The sequence below is a fragment of the Triticum dicoccoides genome, chromosome 5A (assembly GCF_002162155.2).
Source record: "Triticum dicoccoides isolate Atlit2015 ecotype Zavitan chromosome 5A, WEW_v2.0, whole genome shotgun sequence".
Classification (NCBI taxonomy): Eukaryota; Viridiplantae; Streptophyta; class Magnoliopsida; order Poales; family Poaceae; genus Triticum; species Triticum dicoccoides.
In genome coordinates, this window is record NC_041388.1 from 335,368,319 (window position 1) to 335,386,057 (window position 17,739).

General features: G+C 50.7%; 1 protein-coding gene and 2 long non-coding RNA genes across 3 annotated transcripts in view; 2 read left to right on the top strand and 1 right to left on the bottom strand.

Moving 5' to 3' along the window:
• Positions 1–6,715: 6,715 nt before the first annotated feature.
• On the top strand, positions 6,716–8,486 carry LOC119301340. Its single transcript, XR_005147018.1, has 2 exons — positions 6,716–6,884; positions 7,040–8,486. It is a non-coding gene; the product is annotated as an uncharacterized LOC119301340 (long non-coding RNA).
• Positions 8,487–11,256: 2,770 nt separating this feature from the next.
• On the bottom strand, positions 11,257–14,743 carry LOC119301341. Its single transcript, XM_037578296.1, has 2 exons — positions 13,506–14,743; positions 11,257–11,520 (listed from the first exon to the last, which is right to left on the bottom strand). Exon 1 carries the CDS (start codon positions 14,717–14,719, stop codon positions 13,556–13,558), a length of 1,164 nt encoding a protein of 387 aa, XP_037434193.1. The 5' UTR covers positions 14,720–14,743; the 3' UTR covers positions 11,257–11,520; positions 13,506–13,555.
• Positions 14,692–17,739, top strand: part of LOC119301342 — an 11,931-nt gene continuing 8,883 nt past the window's right edge. The window contains exon 1 of the long non-coding RNA XR_005147019.1: positions 14,692–14,774. This is a non-coding gene — a long non-coding RNA (uncharacterized LOC119301342). The remainder of the gene's footprint in view (positions 14,775–17,739) is intronic.

The following is a 17,739-nucleotide window of genomic DNA, read 5'->3' on the forward strand; positions in this document are numbered from 1 at the left end:
CATCAAACTCTTTCGAGAAGTACTCTCCATCATGATCTGACCGGACTCGTTTAATTTTCTTTTCAAGTTGATTCTCAACTTCTGCCTTATAGATTTTGAAGTAGTGTAGAGCCTCATCTTTAGTATTTAACAGATACACATAGCAATATCTAGTGGAATCATCTATCAAAGTCATGAAAATTTTATTTCCACCTTTAGTCAACACACCATTCATCTCACAAAGATCAGAATGTATGAGTTCCAGTGGCGCCAAGTGTCTCTCCTCTGCTGCCTTTTGAGGCTTGTGAGGTTGCTTAGATTGCACACACGAATGGCACTTAGAACCTTTGGCTAAAGTGAAACTCAGGATTAAATTCGATTTTGCTAGCCGCGTCATAACACCGAAACTAATGTGACAAAGACGTGAATGCCATACTTCAGATTCATTAACACTCAAATAAATATTGTTCACGACTTTATTACATAGATCTGCAAGAGAAAGGCGGAACATGCCTCCGCATTCATAACCCTTTCCAACAAATAGTCCATATTTCGTAACAACTAATTTATTAGACTCGAATACCAACTTAAACCCTTCTTTACATAGAAGGGAGCCACTAACGAGGTTCTTCTTGATGGCGGGGACATGCTGCACGTTCTTCAGCTACACGATCCTTCCCGAAGTAAACTTCAGATCGACCGTGCCAACACCAAGAACAGAAGCACTCGCGCCATTCCCCATCAGTACGGACCCGTGACCTGTGGCCTGGTAAGAAGAAAACAATGAAATGTCAGCACACACATGAACACATGCACCTGTGTCGACCCACCAATCGGTGGGCGGCCAAACTGAAAATACAACAAATAAATTACCATACCCAGATGCACCACTCTCATTGTTGCTCACAATCATATTGACAGACTTGGAGTCCTGCCCTTGCTTCTTATACTTGTTTGGGCACTTGTTGGCCCAATGTTCAATCGAACCACAAGTAAAGCAGCCCTCATCCTTCTTGTTCTTCTTGAAGGTCTTCTTACCCTTCTTCTTAAAGTGGGCACTCTGTTGGACACCGTTATTTCCCTTGGGCTTGTGGGAATTGGGGTTCTTCTGATGCACCATGTTGGCCACAGAAGTTCCTTCGACCCCTTTTCCGTGCGAGTCCTTTGCCCTTGAATTCTGCTCAACACTCAGATGGCCAATGACATCCTCCACAGAGAATTCACGCCTCTGATGTTTCAGAGTGGTGGCAAAGTTCCTCCAGGAATTGGGAAGCTTAGCGATTATGCAGCCCGCGACAAACTTGCCCGGTAACTCGCACTTAAGAAGCTCAAGCTCCTTAACAATGCATATTATCTCATGAGTCTGCTCCAATACAGGACAGTTTTCAACCATCTTGTAATCATGGAACTGCTCTATAATATACATCTTGCTCCCTGCATCGGTAGCCCCGAACTTAGATTCGAGCGCCTCCCACAAGTCCTTGGCAGACCGCACATGCAAATATGCGTCAACCAGCTTATCTCCAATCACGCTCAGAACTGCCCCGAGGAACACGACAGTGGCCTCCTTGAACGCCTTCTCCTGATCAGGAGCGATCGTTCCTGTGGGAGTCACACCAGCGACCCAGAACACGTTCATGGAATTGAGCCATAAGGTGGTTTTAGTCTGCCAACGCTTAAAGTACGTCCCCGTAAACGGCGACGGTTTCAATGCAGCAGCAAAACCAGAATTCGAAAAACTCGTACACATATTAGGTTTTTGGATTGATAAGAAAATAGGCAGTTTTTCGATTAAATTAATCCATGAATAAATCATGAGCATGGCATTGACAGTATTGATAACACACTGGTTACGATCTAACAGAGCACGTACTACGCATATAGTAGAAACATCTACGCATATCGCTAGTACTGCTACAATAGAAAGAAACATGAGAGGGATAAACGATGTATACCCTCCAATCGGCCATGCGGTGGCGGTGGCGGTGGCGGCGGCAGTAGCCGCGGCATCCTCGGCGGCGGCACGGTCGGCGTCGGTCGACATGGTGATGACGAAGGTGATGTGGACGTAGATGAACAGAAGCGAGCAGTCGCGTAGTCGCTACCCAAAAACCTAATCGCCCCTCTCCCGTACAGGATCCGGAGAGGCGGGGTTTTGGAGGCCTGCTCTCCCGTCAACCGTGTACGTGGTGAACGGGACGGAGTCGCGGGCGGCAGCAGCAGCAGAGGAACGACGTGGGCGTGGAGGTGGAGATGCGTTCTGTTTCGTGGCGGCTAGGGTTGACAGCTCCCCACATATATATGTGCGGCTGCGCGTGGAGAGACGTGGGCTGAACCCACGTCCAAGTCGGTAGCCCACGATCCGACGTCTTAGATCGTGATCCCACCTGTTAAAAACTCTCCGTTCCTGTGGCGTGGCGTGGCGTGGCGTGGCGTGGCGTGGCGAGGAGGAGTGCGCGAGGGCCTCATCTCTTCTCAAGCTCCAATAGCATGAGGAAGAGAATCCCTTATAAACCACTCCAACTCTCCTTCCACTTCCGGGGTGGGACTAAACTTCCCACCACCTTGTCATGCCACCTACATTGGCCCTTAGAGATCAAATCTGAAATTGTCATATGGGCTCTAGGCCCATCTCATATTTCAACAGTGCCTGACTCACAACCTGAGATGCAATCATATGAATGTACTAGCGTGCATTTTGGCATAGAGAATGTTGTTAGGATGGGGAAGGAAACAATGAGGATTAAGGACAATGTGGTGGATGAAGATAGGAGGAGAACCCTAAAGGCGGTGTTGAAGAATCTGAAGGTGCTCCCAGGTAATGAGATTACACCTTCTGTTCTAAATACTGCTAGAGATAAATTGGAAAGTACACTATAGCTGCTGGTGTAGGGATTAAATTAGGACAAAACGCAGTGGAGGTAGATGATAATGTGCAAGTGATTAAACATTTATAAAAAAAGCTAGATTTGACATTTTTAGAAGTAAAGCATTAGATGAGCAGAAACACAGTAAAGAAGTAGATGCTGCTGATGTGCAAGATAAAGAGGCTGAGCATACTTTTTGCACTGATAATGATGATAGTGAACAAGATAAGGAAGGGGCGATTTGGTGCCCGAGCTGAGCTGCACATGATATCTCGGACGTTGGAAAGTGTGTTGGGATCTGGAGCAGTGTGTCAGTGGGAACAGAGCTAGCTCGATGGGAAAATAAAATACAGATGCAATACGGTGTGGTACAGTGCGGGTCGTAGCCTCGTAGGGGCGGCCGTAGACGGCGCGGGCTTACTCCGTGACGGCGGAGAGCTGAGCGTAGCACAGGACGTCCCCCGCTGAGATGAGCCATGGCACAGTACGTTGGTTCCAGTCTAGGTTGTCTCATTGACGAGCAAGTCGTAGCAGGCCGTTTAGATCCATGGAGGCGGCGGCGATTGGATCCAACCAAGGCGAGATCATGGATGCCGACGGCTTGGAATTCCTGTTGGATCCAGTCGACAGGTGCTCAAAAAATCTTGGCTTGGTCCTCGTTTGTGTTATGTTTTAGCCATGGTAAACTGATTTGGAGATGATTCGGTACTAGATTTCCACTGCGAGTTTGCAGACAATCTAGAGCATCCAGATCCGGTGCCCCTTGCCGTGCTTGACGCGGAAAAAAATTCCATGGCGACCGGTTGTAAACCTCCATCCGTGCGTACCCAGAGCCATCAGCTGCCACGTGTCCAGCCAGAAAATCGGACGGCACACTCTAGACGCATCTTCCGTCGGCTCGGCAGTGGTCGCTCGGCTCCCGATCGTAATGTTCCCAGCTCGTTTCCCCTCGGCTCACTGTTCCTCGGCTCAGGCGGCTCAGGAAGCCCACGATTACAATGGATCTGGCGAGCAGAGTGGCGGCGGCGGCACTTTCCTCGATCCCCCCGTCATCGGCTGCGGCGTGGCCTCCACCGTCGACACGGCCTACTCACCGTCACCATCGCCTGCAAGATGTCGTCGGGGAAGACTACAGATCGCGCGGATCTGGCGCACATCGATTGAAATTGACGACAGCATCACACGGGGAAGCTGGAAGACTTTTTTTAGAGAAAAGACCATCAGCCCGACTTCAAATTAATGAAGCCATCAACTGACTACGGTACAATGGTGTTGTGAAAGAAAAGAACCTAGCTTGAGAGCAAGCTGAAAAATTACAAGTAAGGAGCAATCGGCACTACTACAGAGCAGAGGGGACAATTACACCTGCTAACAAATGAAGCATCTTGATCAAAGCCTAAGGGAGACTCCTCGCAGATTGAATTGGCATCTGAAGAAAACAACAAGAACAGACCGGGCGATGCACAACAAGGAACACGCAGCCGCAGAGAGAGCACATGCCATGCTGCAGAGTCGACCGAGCCGCGACGATGGAGAGACCACAACTCACCACACCCGCTGCTGGAGGGAGACCACTATCTCCCTTCGCCCAAGCGCAGGGCACCGTATCGCCGGTCAGCAGTCCGCGGAGTAACTCAGCAGGGAGCCACAGGAGATTGCAGACTCACGCCTTCACCACCAACACCACCGGTGACCCTGAAGCTTGCACACATCCGCCACCGACGCACAACACCACAGAGCAGGCCCACATCCCCACCCACCCCAAGACGCCGCCTCCAGGAAGGTTCACGACGCCATAGCGCCGCCGGCGCCCGGCCAGGCTCAGCCAAGGTTTTCACCAGGGGAATTGGGGAGGAGGCGGTGGGGGAGGGGGGAGATCGAGCATCCCCTCAAGAGGGAAGACAGAACAGAAACACCACCGTCAACAACGAGGTCGACGCGAGGTTGACCAGGGGTTTCCCCCTTCCCAGACCTCCCACCACCACGCCCGCGAAACCATCCTGCCTCGGCGACCATGGGAAGGCAGAGCAGAGACGGCGAGGGCAGGGGAAGCTGACAGAGAGGCGCCGAGATCCAGATCTGGCGCGGCCGCCGGAGCAGACCCCGCCGCGAGAAGCCTCTGCCGCCCTAGCGCCACCCACGCGGCCACCAGGGACGGGCAACACCCGCAGCGCCACCCATTGGAGAGGTCGACGCCGTCATCCCGCTCAGGGCCGCCGCCCCGACTTCCGACGCCCCCTGCGACGACGCAAGGCAGCAGGGCCTCGCCACCACCTTCACCGGCGGACGCACAGCAGCGCTGGCGTGCGCCTCAGGTGGCGGCGGGGAGAGGAGGGGTGGTAAGGAGGGACAGACGGCAGCTAGGGTTGTTCGCTCTCGGGTCGCCCGTGGAGGGCGACACGAGAGCCTGGGGGGGGGGGCGACCGTGGAAGCTGGAAGACTCCCATCGGCAAGCTGGGCAACCCGCTGCCATGAGCACATGCATCGACGCCACCGGCGAATGGCGTCTGGACGTACGAGTGTGAAGGAGGTGTGGATGTACGGCTGTATGTGACGAGTAATTTTACAGTTTGTATTACATCGAAATTGATGATTATGACGCGTGTCTTATGTAAAATTGATGCCGGATTGATCTTATAAGAAAAAAGTGTGTTTTTGGTCCCTCAAGTTCCCAGAAAGTCTAGACTTGGTCCCTCAAGATTTTTGGGTCTACTTTTGGTCCCTCAAGTTTCAAAACCGGATAAGTTTAGTCTTAAACCAGATTTTGAGGGCGTTGACCGGGTCAAAACCGCCCAATGAACAGTAAATGCAAATTTTTTCCAAACAAACTTCAAAAAAATCTGAAATTTTTTGGGGTTCAATATGCTTACATGCGCAAGGTGCGCCCAAATTTTCGTGCTCTTTCGACACTCCAGGAGCTCGTGAAAAAAAACAAAAATATCTGCTTGATGAATAGTAAATTAAAAAAATTCAAAACAAAATAAAAAAATTCTGAAATTTTTTGGGGTCCAATATGCTTACATGCGGAAGGCGCGATCAAAATTTTGTAGTCTTTCCGCTTGTAAGCATATTAGATCCCAAAACATTTCAGTAATTTTAGGTTTTGTTTTGATTATTTTTTTGAATTTACTATTCATCATGCAGATATTTTTTTGCCACGAGCTCCTCGAGTGTCGAAAGAGCATGAAAATTTGGGCACACCTTGCGCATGTAAGCATATTGAACCCCAAAAAATTTCAGTTTTTTTTGAAGTTTTTTTGGAAAAAAATTCGCATTTACTGTTCATCGGGCGGTTTTGACCCTGTCAACGCCCTCAAAATCTGGTTTAGGACCAAACTTATCCGGTTTTGAAACTTGAGGGACCAAAAGTAGACCAAAAAATCTTGAGGGACCAAGTCTAGACTTTCTGGGAACTTGAGGGACCAAAAACATCCTTTTCTCATCTTATAATGCTTGCTTGATGCGTCCATCTTTTTCTGTGCGTATATGATCTATGATTCTATGTGTATGCACTGACTTGTCCAACACCGGGGAGGAGGCAAAGGGAGGCGCGGGTGTATCAGCTGGACCTGGAGACGGCGGCGGCGGAGATGGTTGAGTGTTGGAGAGCGGATGGGTCGTCCGCCATGGCAGCATGATCTCAGGAGCAGATGGTTCGTCCGCCATGTCCGCCGAAGCACAAGTCGCAGGCTTTGGAGCCGAGGGAGGGGATACAAACGAGCCGAAGGAGGCAGTCAGGAGTGGGCGAATGATTGACGTGCGATGCATCGGAAGGACACGTGGCAGCAGATCCCCTAGGTACGCACGGGAGCCCGTTTACAACCGGTCTGCCCGGAATTTTTTTCCGCTTGCCGCACGGCGGACCGATTCCGGCATGGAAAGTGGCTCGAAGTGTGCATGCGGCTACGCCCGGGAGGTCCATGACCGCAGCCCGCAGAGAAGTGGTTTCCATGCTAGGTGAAGGAAGAACAGCTTGCCAACACAGTCCGCCCATTCAACCGGGAAAGTAAACCCGGAGGCTCCGGGCTGGACGAAAAGGTTAGGGCCTATTGTTAATTACGGCTTCTTGATTGAAAAAGCTAGTTGTCACAGCGAATTAGTTTGCGGTGCATGCTCATAAATTTAGTTGATGCAGTGCTTCAGTATCCCTTGAGTATTCTTAAGTTGACAATTCTCAAATGTGTGGTCGTTAGGAGCACTGTCACTATTGTTCGCTGGAAGGTGCCCGTCGCCCGCGCTGCCTCCAGGGGGGCGGCTCGGGCGAACCCTAGCCGCCGCCGCCCCCGACTCTCCTCTCCCCGCCGCCGCCGGAGGAGGCCGGCGAGCGAAGCTCACTTGGCTGACGGCGGTGGCGGGCTCGCCTGCGTTCCTTGCGAGGAGGCCTCCGGCTGCGGCGCGACGGCGCCCCTGGGCGTCCGACGGCGCGGTGGATGCGGGATGCTGGGGCGGCGGCCCCAGGGGACTCCGGCGGTGGCTGTGCCGCCACGGCTGCAGGGGCAGCGTGGGGGGCGGCCTTGGCGGCTGGTGGCGACGGATCTCGGGCATCCGACCCAGATCCGGTTTCCTCCGGGTGGTGTGGGCTCGGGCGCCGGCCGGCGGCCCCGAGCGGTGGTGGTTGCGCGCCTGGGTTGCTCCCTTTTCCGGCGTGGTTGAGGATGGTTGGTGGTGGTGGTGTGGTGCCGGCGATGCTCAAGGTTGGCTCTGTCCGACGGTCGGCGCGCTCGACGGTGGGATTCCGGTAGGCTACGCGGCCTGCTGTGGATTCGGGATGCCAGAGCGCCGGCTCTGGGTGGTGGTCCGACGGATCCGCCTCATACTTTGAGGACGGTCGGTCGTGGTCGCTGTTGGTGGAGGGGAGGCCGGCGGCGTCCGGTGTCACCTCTCTGCAACGTTGATGAGTGTCTCTCGCCTTCCTGTAGCGGTGAACTCACCCGGCAATCTACTCCCTGGTCGTGGCTCCGGTGGTTTGGACTTTGTTCATGGACGGGGCGAAATCTCCGCACGGCTTGCCGATGCTGGCAGCGACGACGCCTGTGGGTGCCGTTTCCTTCTTGGGGCGCTGCCATGGTCCTGATCATGTCCCTCCTCGAGCTCCGGGGGAAACCCTTGTTCCGGCCCTTCGGAACAGGCGACGGCGGCGTCACGGCGTCGTTACCTTCATGAAGGCGCCGCCTTGGCTGCTCGCGGAGTCCTCGGAGCTAGAGTTTGGAGCGTCTTGCTTTTGGTGTGGGTTGCCCCTTGGGACATGGGCCTCTAGGGCGCTATGTATGCCATCGCGGCGCATCCTGCGCGTCTTCTTCTTCAGGCCCGGCTAGGTTCTGCCATCCACCAGCCGACTCTTCTAGGCACTAGTGGTGGGAGGTACGTTGATCTAGTTAGTTCTGTAGTTGTCAGTGTGGCTTGGATGTTGCTTGCAACGGTAGTGACGCGGCCTGTTTGCTCGGTGCCCCATCTTCTTTGCTTTCTTGGCTAGGGATAGGGCAAGGCAAGTTCTCTCATTCTCGTCTGTAGTAGGTGTGGTTCTAATCCCAGGGATTAGCGTGGTGTGTTTTTGCCTTTTGGCATTGTACTCAAACTGTGGATGGGTCTCTTCACCCTTTCTTCTATCAATATATGATACGCATGCTTGTGCGTATTCGAGAAAAAAAAATGTGTGGTCGTTTGAAAAATGGTTGTGGATGTCAAATTAGCTTTCCTGGTTGGAATGGGTAGAGGAGAAAAATTATCTGAATTCGTTTGTTTGTTTTAAACATTTGCAATGTAGATACAGTTTAGCCAGAAATTTGGACGAAGACTTGCATGATTTTGACAAACGCTGTCAAATTATATCAGGCTACAGCTGGGCAGTGCTCCACCTGACACAATCCTCTGCCCATTGCAAATAAGTGTGTTATCGCAACCGATCAGGAAGTTCACAAAACAGCCAAGTAAGAGTGTGATTAAGCCTGAGCTGGGATTAAGCTTTGACTCGTTATGTGAAGCCTATGAATTTACAACCTATATTCCTGGGAGGTAGGATTGGCATTAGGTATGATAAGAGTAGAACGAACAATGAACGGAGGAAGTCGATGCAGGAGATCGTCTACGGCTGTTCGGTGAGTATAATTTCCCCCTTATTTAGTGCAGTCCTTCGTGCGGCCGTCATTATATGTACTGATGCATTGAAACACTTGAATATCATGGTGAAGGTTAACCTGAGGCAGAGAACAGTGGATCGTGCCGCTGCGAGTGCCCATCGTTGATTAGACTACTTCGGGCAGCAGATAATAGTTGATACATAACAGTGCATTGTGAAAATAATAACTACTCTGCAGTTAAAAAATGGGAAGGTACACTGGTCATTCGACAAACACAGAATGGCATATGGGCATGCTTTGCCGCGACGTTATCAGGCTATGCTGTTGGTCGAGTGTGTTTAATTCGTAATGTCTTCAATTGAGGAACTCAGGGGATGGACTTTGTATTCTGAATTGGAAACAAAAGTGTCTCTCATGTCCGATGATTTCCTTTAGGTAATGGATGTCCTCGACGTGGAAGAGATACCGGCAGCACATACTATGAAAAGGTGGACTAGAGATGCCAGGGACATACTGCCAGGGCACCTCGCCTACTACAGAAGGATCAAATGATCAATCAGTCGTTCACTTGCAGGCACTCGATGTTGTACAAGTAGGCAATGGAGTTTGTCAGGATGGGTTACACTAGTGCGCGTATGAGCACATGCGTAAAGGTCTGAAGGCTCTTATCGTGAGCTGCGCACCATTGGCGTAAACGAGGGATGGTTTGGGGTTCGAAGACAGACGTATGATTGTCTCTGGAGGGCCGGCTGATGGAAATGGCGGTGTTGTCGTAGCTACAGCAGGCGCTGTTGGCCGGGAAGACAGTGCTGCCATGTCCGGAAGTGTAAATGTGCTGCATGGCCTAGCCGCACCCGAGAAGCAACGGGGTATCGGCAGGACGACAAATAGCCACGGAAATTCCTTGGCTGCTGGCTCGTGTATAAGCTTATGAATTTGTAGTTGTGGTTGCTATATGAGGGGAATGCAGTTGAGGATTTTCTGGTGTGTTCTGTGAGTCGTGCTCCACGCTTGTTACTCCAGAATGTAATTGAATGCGTTTCAAAATTTGAAATGGCTATGTTATTTGAAAACTGCTAGAGAGGAAGCCCGTTTCTTTATAAAAACAACTCAAGGGCAAGGCGCACAGGGGGGGTTCTGAACTCTTCGTCATATAGTAGCAGCTTCAGTTGTGTGAACGGCAGGTCTTCTATCTCAAACATACGACGGCTCAGGATGGAACCCAGACCGTGGCCGTCGTCACGAGCCATCCAGGAATTGCCAGTGAGGCCTGCTTTAAATGTGCGAATGGCCCACCTTTTATTTGTGCACATACGCTTCTCTATACAACTTAAAATACTGTTTGATGCACAGATCCGCATGATTCTGAATGGTGAAGATATCAGGTCCAGCTGAGCATGGGCTCAGAAACGAATTTTCCACAAGATAATGACAATATAGAGAAGGTGGTTAGTAATATAGTAGGATTGGGTAGTTTCTTACATAAAAAGGAATTTGGTAATTTTTTCAGTAAAGGTATTGTTTTAGGAAAAAGTAGAAGTAGAATTTCTAGTGATATTAATGCCAAAAAGCTTTTCTAATGGCTGATCTTTTCAGGAATGCCAGAAGGCCGGGGGATCCGGAGAAGAAGTATTTCCTTAGAGATGCTATTCTTGAGCATAAACTGAGATTTGTTGCTGTACAGGAAACTAAGAACCATTTTTTTCTCACTTGATTTGGTTAATTGATTTGCTTAACAGCATCAGTGGTAGTCGTAATTTTTCCGGGGCTTATGTTCCATCTAGAGGCCTCTCTGGTGGCATGTTACTCGGTGTAGATAGTGGTTTTTATAATGTGATAGATACGAAATTAGGAGTTCTTTCATCAAAATGCTGGTAGAGGATAAGCAGTCTGGGAATTTGATTAATATTTATGGTGCTCCTCATAACAAGATAAAAGAGATTTTTTAGTAGAACTTGTTTATGTTTTGAGAAATAAAGATTTCCCTGTTATTATCGGAGGGTACTTTAATATTATTAGGAAAAGTAATGAGATTAATAGGAAGAAAGTTTTATCTAAATGGTCTCGCCTTTTTGATACTGTTATCTGGAATTGTGAATTAAAAGAGGTAGAACTCTCGGGTTGGAGATTTACTTGGTGTAATGGTCATGAGGACCCACCTTTGAAAAGTTGGACAAGATTTAGTTAGTGTAGATTGGGAAGCTATGTTCCCTTTATTATATGTTAATGATTTGCCTATGACACTGTCTGAACATGCTCCTCTACTACTAGATTTCGGTTTAAATCAGCCAAAGATTGCTAGGCCATTTAAGTTTGAATTATATTCGTTGATCTCTCGAAATAGACTTTCGCCCCGCTTTATTATAAATAAAGCAACAGTCCATACAACCAACATTCATAGTCCGAAACAAGAACGACGGCTGGGGCAACAGCACAATCATGCCCAAAAGACAAGAGAGAAATAAGAAAAAAAGCCACCTGGTGCCAGTCGCCAGGCGGTCCTACGACAATGATAAACGACGTGCCGAATCCAGAAGCGCATCCAGCATGAGGCCGAGGCGATCACGGTCGCGCTGTCTAGAGAGCAGGTGCCAATGCTGCAGAAAAGTAAGGAATTTGAAAAAGGAATCAGACACCTACAAACCGGTCGAATCAACCACCACATTTAGAGCCTTAATCAGATCCAGTAGAGCCCCTTTGCGTGCCCTGATGTCCGCCCCTAGGTTGGCCCCCCACCCCCGCATGAATTGGCGGGTGACCTTAGTGAAGTGGTGCCATATGTCGGTAGTGCAGAAAGAGCATGGCGTGGTGGTCGGACCTTCTACCCATTGGTCCCGCACCAACTCAACGAACCCTGGCTGCAACAGCCACGGCAGTTCGAAGTGGAAGCATCTCACCCGCGGTGGTGACTCTTCCCCTGAGGAGAACATCAGGGGGGCATGATCCGAGCCGATCCGCGTGAACGCCCTAAGCGAGCACAATGGAAACATGAGTTCCCACTGGACAAACACTAGGACAATATCAAGTACACTCTGGATAGGGTGCACCTGCTTATTAGTCCACGTGAATCTGGCCCCAAATCAGCAATGCAATTGTTGAACAAACAGATACACAGACGATCTATATTAGGGGAACTCTTCCCAGCTTCCTGCCTAATAAGGTTAAAGTCTCCCGCGACCGCCACCGGCGTGGTGCAGTGTTCCACCTTATCCTTAAGCTCGGCTAGGAAGTCTGCTGACCGCCCGTGATCAGCCGGGCCATAGACGATGATCACCTGCCAACCGAGGTTCCTTTGTCGTTCCCCTCTGTCCATGTCTACAACCGAGAACAGATCCTCCCGGACACCTAGCAGAATGCCCCCAAATAGCCCAATCGTGGGCAGCCACTCCAGGCAAACAAGTGTCGGGATAGCCCCCTGTAGTTTCTGGATGGAGAAGTCCTGGCGGATCGTCTCCTGCAAACCTACAATATCGATCTCCTCCTGCCTGATGTAGTAAATCAACTGCCGCCTCCGGCCCAAGTTCTCGAAGCCGCGTATGTTCCAACATAGGAGCTTCATATGGAACCACGGTTGGACTAATAGGCCCCACGGGTGGGGCCAAACTAGCCCGACCGCCATTCGCGGGATGGGGGAAGGGGGCTGCTTGGCCGGGCGGCCGCGGCGCCCCTTCCTAGTAGGGGCATCCACGGCCTCGGTTTCCCGAGCGGAAATGCCTACACTAGCTCTTATCTGGCCATGGGCCGGGCTTGGGCCGGGCCTAAAAAAGCCCATGGCAGAAAATTGAGGCCCAGGCCCTCCCAGGCCCTACCATCAGGCCTACTTTTCAAGCCCAAGCCCGGCCCATCTGGTAAAAAGCCTTGAAAAGTCCTTAGGGCTTAGGGCCGTGGGCTGGGCCTCTTCCTTAAAATGTCAATATGCAAAGCCCAAGCCTGCCCAGGCCCTGCTAGTGGGCTCAAAACTCAAGCCCAAGCCCGGCCCACGGTCAAGCCCATCGGGCCTAGGCCCTGGATTTTAGGGCCGGGCCTGGGTGGGCCGACAGGGCCGGGCCTGAGATGGCCAGGACTAAGCTCCACACACCGGCACCAGCTGCTCGATGGGATGGAGGCGCGTGGGCGGCCTATCCCTGAGCGCCCTTCCCTCTATAGGGCTCCAAAGGGTAGCGATAGCCACCCTTAGGGCTTGTTCGGTTGAGGTGGATTTGAAGGGGATTGAGGGGGAATTAATCCCCTGCAAGCCAAAATCTCTGCAAATCCCCTCCAATCCACATGGGGTTGGGATTAACCGAACAAAGCCTTATGCGGCTTGGCCAGGACTCAACCCCAGGCTCTCTATGCCCAGAGTCAGTGGTGACCGAGGCGTCCACAGCCCCCTGCTCAGCACGAGCACAAGCCTTTGCGAGCGCCCCATCTAACCTCTCCTTCGCACAAATGGCTGAGATCTGCTCAAGTCGAGGGCCCTTCTCGCCTCGAAATACAATGTCACAGTCTGAAGCAACATCGCCGAGATATGCGAGCAGGACCGAATCAAGGAACACAAGACGAGAACCCGAATAGGAAGGACCAGAGGTGGGGGGTGTCGTACCTGGGGTGAGATCACATGTCGCCGCATGCATGGCCACCTTCTCCGGGATCTTAGGAACCCAACCGCCCAGGAGAGTCCGAGACCGGCAGAGACGCGCGCTCTGTCTGGATGCCACTGCCGGTGAGGGTACAGGCCGGGTACCGGGGCTGGCCACGGGGGAGTCGGTGCGAGCGAGAGTAGCACACCACCCCAGGGGAGCGCGGCAGGGACGGCGGGCGAACATCCAGCCTAGCACTCAGGGTCTCCTCCTCCAGCTCAGGAACCAGCGAAGATGCCGCTACAACAGAAAGGGTGAGGGTGGAGCCACCCGGCAGTCCAGCGCCCTCCATACCAGCAGAAACTGGCGCGCGACGGCTCTCGGTCGACGCCGTCGGCGGAAGCCCACCCCCCGACTTCGCGGAGCTGTCCAGGCTATCCTCGTTGTCCTGTCCCGCCGCCGGTGGAGCCGGCGGCGGTGCTGGCGGCTCGTCCTCCGGTCGCCCCTCCAGTGGATCTTGGTCGATCTTGTAGGTGATACACTTGCCCTTGTTCTTGCTGAAGTAGAAGATTAGGGACAGTCCGTCCACATCAGCTGGAGCCTGACAAAGGAGCTCGACGCGCGCCGGGCCATCGCCCTCCAAGGAATCCAGATCGACCGTCAGAATCTTGCCCACCGGCTCCGAGATGGCCTTGAGAATGTGCTCGCGCTTGCCCCCACCCGGGAGCCCGTAGACGAGCATCCACACCTGGGCAAGGGGGGCCACCGTGTCCGGCTCAGCATCAGCCTTCTGGATTGAGATCATGAACTTGTTGATGGGGCACTTGACGTGGTCGTGGCTGCAGACATTGAGCATCTCAGCAGAAGGGAAGGGTACCGAGTAGACCATCGATGCTGTCTCAGTGACTTTCCAAGAGAAGGCGTTGTCTCTGTAATCGCCAATGTACGCTGACAGTTCCGCTCGTATAATCTCAGCGGTAACCACAACCGACGGCGGTGGCTGCTGGTCCGGGACGAGGGTGATCGTCGCTAGGTGCGGCCGGACGGGTTCGTCCTCCAGGGTCGCGTCCACATAGTAGAAGCCACCCCCCTCCACCCCGTACCCCAGGTAGGCAAGAGTGGTAGGGCACCGGGAGGGCGCCAAGCACTCCGAACGGAAGTGACCGACACACCCACAGTTGATGCACAACGTCTCGTCATGGGTCCGGGCGCGACTGGCTCTGGCCGGGGGAATCATCGGGGCCTCCTGCTTCGGCTCCCCGACGGCCGACCTCCCCGATCCATCCATGATGGTAGGACCACTGAGCCCACCCGAGTGCTTCTTCTTCTGCTTTGTCGACGGCCCAACTGGACCCGGAGCCTCCTCCGAGGTGCAACGGGGGGTGTACCGCGGCGACCAGGACGAGGACCTATGCCAATTGAGCAAGTCCGCACTGTCCGGCTCCTCAGATCCATACCGAGCACGGTCATCCGAACCCGCGGAACTCCGGGCGCCTTGGCACGAGCTCTGACCCACCTCCGGACCGGGTCGGCTAGGGGCGGAGTACACAGGCCGGCGCTGCAGCTCAGAGTGGAGTTCATCTTTGCGTCGCTGGTTGTCTTCACGCAGCCGCCCGGCCTCCTCCCGGCGTCGCGCCCCCTGGGAACCAGGCAGAGGGAGTCGCGCGTCGCGGCGGCCGTCATGGGTGCCCTCACGAGTGGGGGGCGGCCGGTAGAGAGCGACCGCCCAAGCTCTGCGGGGAGCGGCCCAGTCATCCCGGTCAGCGAGCCGGCGGTTGTCGGCCCCCCGTCGGGCACCGTCCCTAACCGGCATGGGAGGGCCGCGCGGAGGGCGAGAGGACTCAGGGCGCTCCAACGGCCTCTTCGGGCGGGGCCCCTCATCCCCATGCAGGCGGGGAGCCATCAGCACGGCCGAGTAGGAGCGCGCGGGGGGGCGGGGGTGAGCGGCGGCGCGACGGAGTCGGTGGGAGGGGATCGAGGGTTGGGGGGGAGATGCGGATGACAGTGGCGGCGCGTGATGGGAGATGTGTCGGGTGTTAGATCCAAACCTAGCGAAGTTGGTGCGGGATGATCTAGATGGTTAAATTAATAAACTTTGGGGTGAGTAATATTGTTGTAGAAACTTACAAGACAGATGGCAGAATAGAGCTAGATGCATTAGGAAAAAACTAAAGGAGTGGAATTTAAATTATGTGTGGTTCTATAAAAACAGAGGGTAGCTTTACTTGAGAAGATAGATAATATAAATAAGGACAGCGATATTAATGGTTTAAGTAGAGAGAACTACTTATTTAGAAAAGACTTAGAGGAACAGAGGAAGATTTTTTTTAGAGAAGAAGAGATTATGTGGCTGCAGAGATCTAAAAAGAAAGAGCTGTTGGAAGGGGATTCACTCCCTCATTACTTCATTGCTAGGGCTAGTGGTAGGAAGAGAAAAAATAGGATAACTTCCTTTAATTTTATAGATAATGTTGTGCAAGGGGATAAAGACTTGTTAGACTATGCCACATCCTTTTATAAACTTATTTGGCCCTGTTACTAATAATTTAATGTTACTGTCGATTTGGAGTTTCCTTTTGTTTTAGATGATATTGATAGAAGTTTATTAGATAGGGAATTTACTTTATAGTAGATTTAAAAAGTAGTTTTTCAGATAAAGCATAATAAGGCGCCTGTGCCTGATGTTTTCGCGGCTGAGTTTTATCAACATTTTTGGGAAGTAACTGGTGTTGATTTACTTAAATTGATTAATTATTGTTATCATGGTAAACTAGATTTAGTTAGATGTAACTATGGAGTGCTCACTCTGCTTCCCAACTATGTGGGGGCCGAAACACTACAATAGTATAGACCTATATGCCTATCTAATGTGATTTTTAAATTTACTAAGGTAATTAATAATAGGGCAAGTATAGTAGCTGACAAAATTATAACTCCTGTGCAAACAACATTTATTAAAGGTAGATATGTATTAGATGGATTGGTGGTGTTACACGAAGTCATGCATGAAGTACATAAGAAAAAGATGGATGCTTTTTAAAGTATATTTAGAGAAAGCGTGCGATAAGATTAACTGGACATTTTAGATTTGTTAAGGGAAAAGAAGGATTCATGATAAGTATATTAATTGGGTGATGCAAACAGTTACCTCAGGTAAAGTAGTAGTGATGGTCAATGACCGAATTGGTTCTTTCTTCCTACTAAAAAGGGTTTAAGACAAGGTGACCCCTTGTCACCAATTTTATTTAACATTGCTATAGATATGCTTAAAGTGTTACTAGATAAAGCTCCGGAAAGTGGTTTAATTACTGGTTTAACTCCTGATTTAGTTGATGGTACATTTGCATGTTACAATATGCAGAAGGCACCATTTTTTGTTTCAAGATGATCTAGAGGGGGCTAAGAACATTAAGTTTATTTTTGTCTCTTTGAGCAGATTTCCGGGTTAAAGGTAAATTTTCATAAAAGTGAAGTAATGCGTTTTGGTAATGCTAGAGATAAACAGAATGAGTGTACTACAATTTTTAATTGTCGATAGGATATCTTTCCTTTAAGTCTTTAAGTAGATATTCCTGTTAATTGTGTAAGATTATGCAATAGTGATTAGGATCCTACTGCAGAGAAAGTTGAGAAGAAAGTAAGTCCTTGGAAAAGTAAATTACATTCATATGGAGGCGGGTTAATTTTACTTAGGTCTTGTTTGACCAATATTCCTTTTTTAATGATGTCTATGTTCGAATTACCTAAAGGACCAAATAACAGTATGGATATATATAGGAAAATATTTTTCCAGCAAGAAGGTGAAGATACTAAGAAAGTTCATTTAGTTAATTGGGAGACTGTTTGCTTACCTAAAGATATGGAAGGCCTGGGTGTAGTGGATCTTACTATTATGAATATTTGTTTATTCTGTAAGTGGCTTGGAAATTAGAGAATGAAAAGGGATTCTGGCAAGATTTGCTTAGGAAGAAGTATATAGGTAACTACTCTGTCCATGTGTAAAGCCAGACCTGGACAATCACACTTCTGGCAAGGTTTGATGAAAGTGAAGCCTATTTTCTTTAAGTATTGTAGAAAAATTGTGGATTGTGGGTAATGGTAGGAGAACCAGGTTTTGGGAAGATCTTTGGTTAGGAGATAATCCTTTGTGCATTAAATTCCCTAGATTGCATTTGCTTACTTTCAGTGCTAATTCCTCAGTACCAAAACTTATCAAGAGTGAGTTTTCTACTGTTAGATTTAGAAGGAATTTGTGTG

Coding starts and splice junctions, on each gene's coding strand:
- LOC119301341 (XM_037578296.1), bottom strand. CDS start 14,719: ATGATTCCCCCGGCCAGAGCCAGTCGCGCCCGGACCCATGACGAGACG.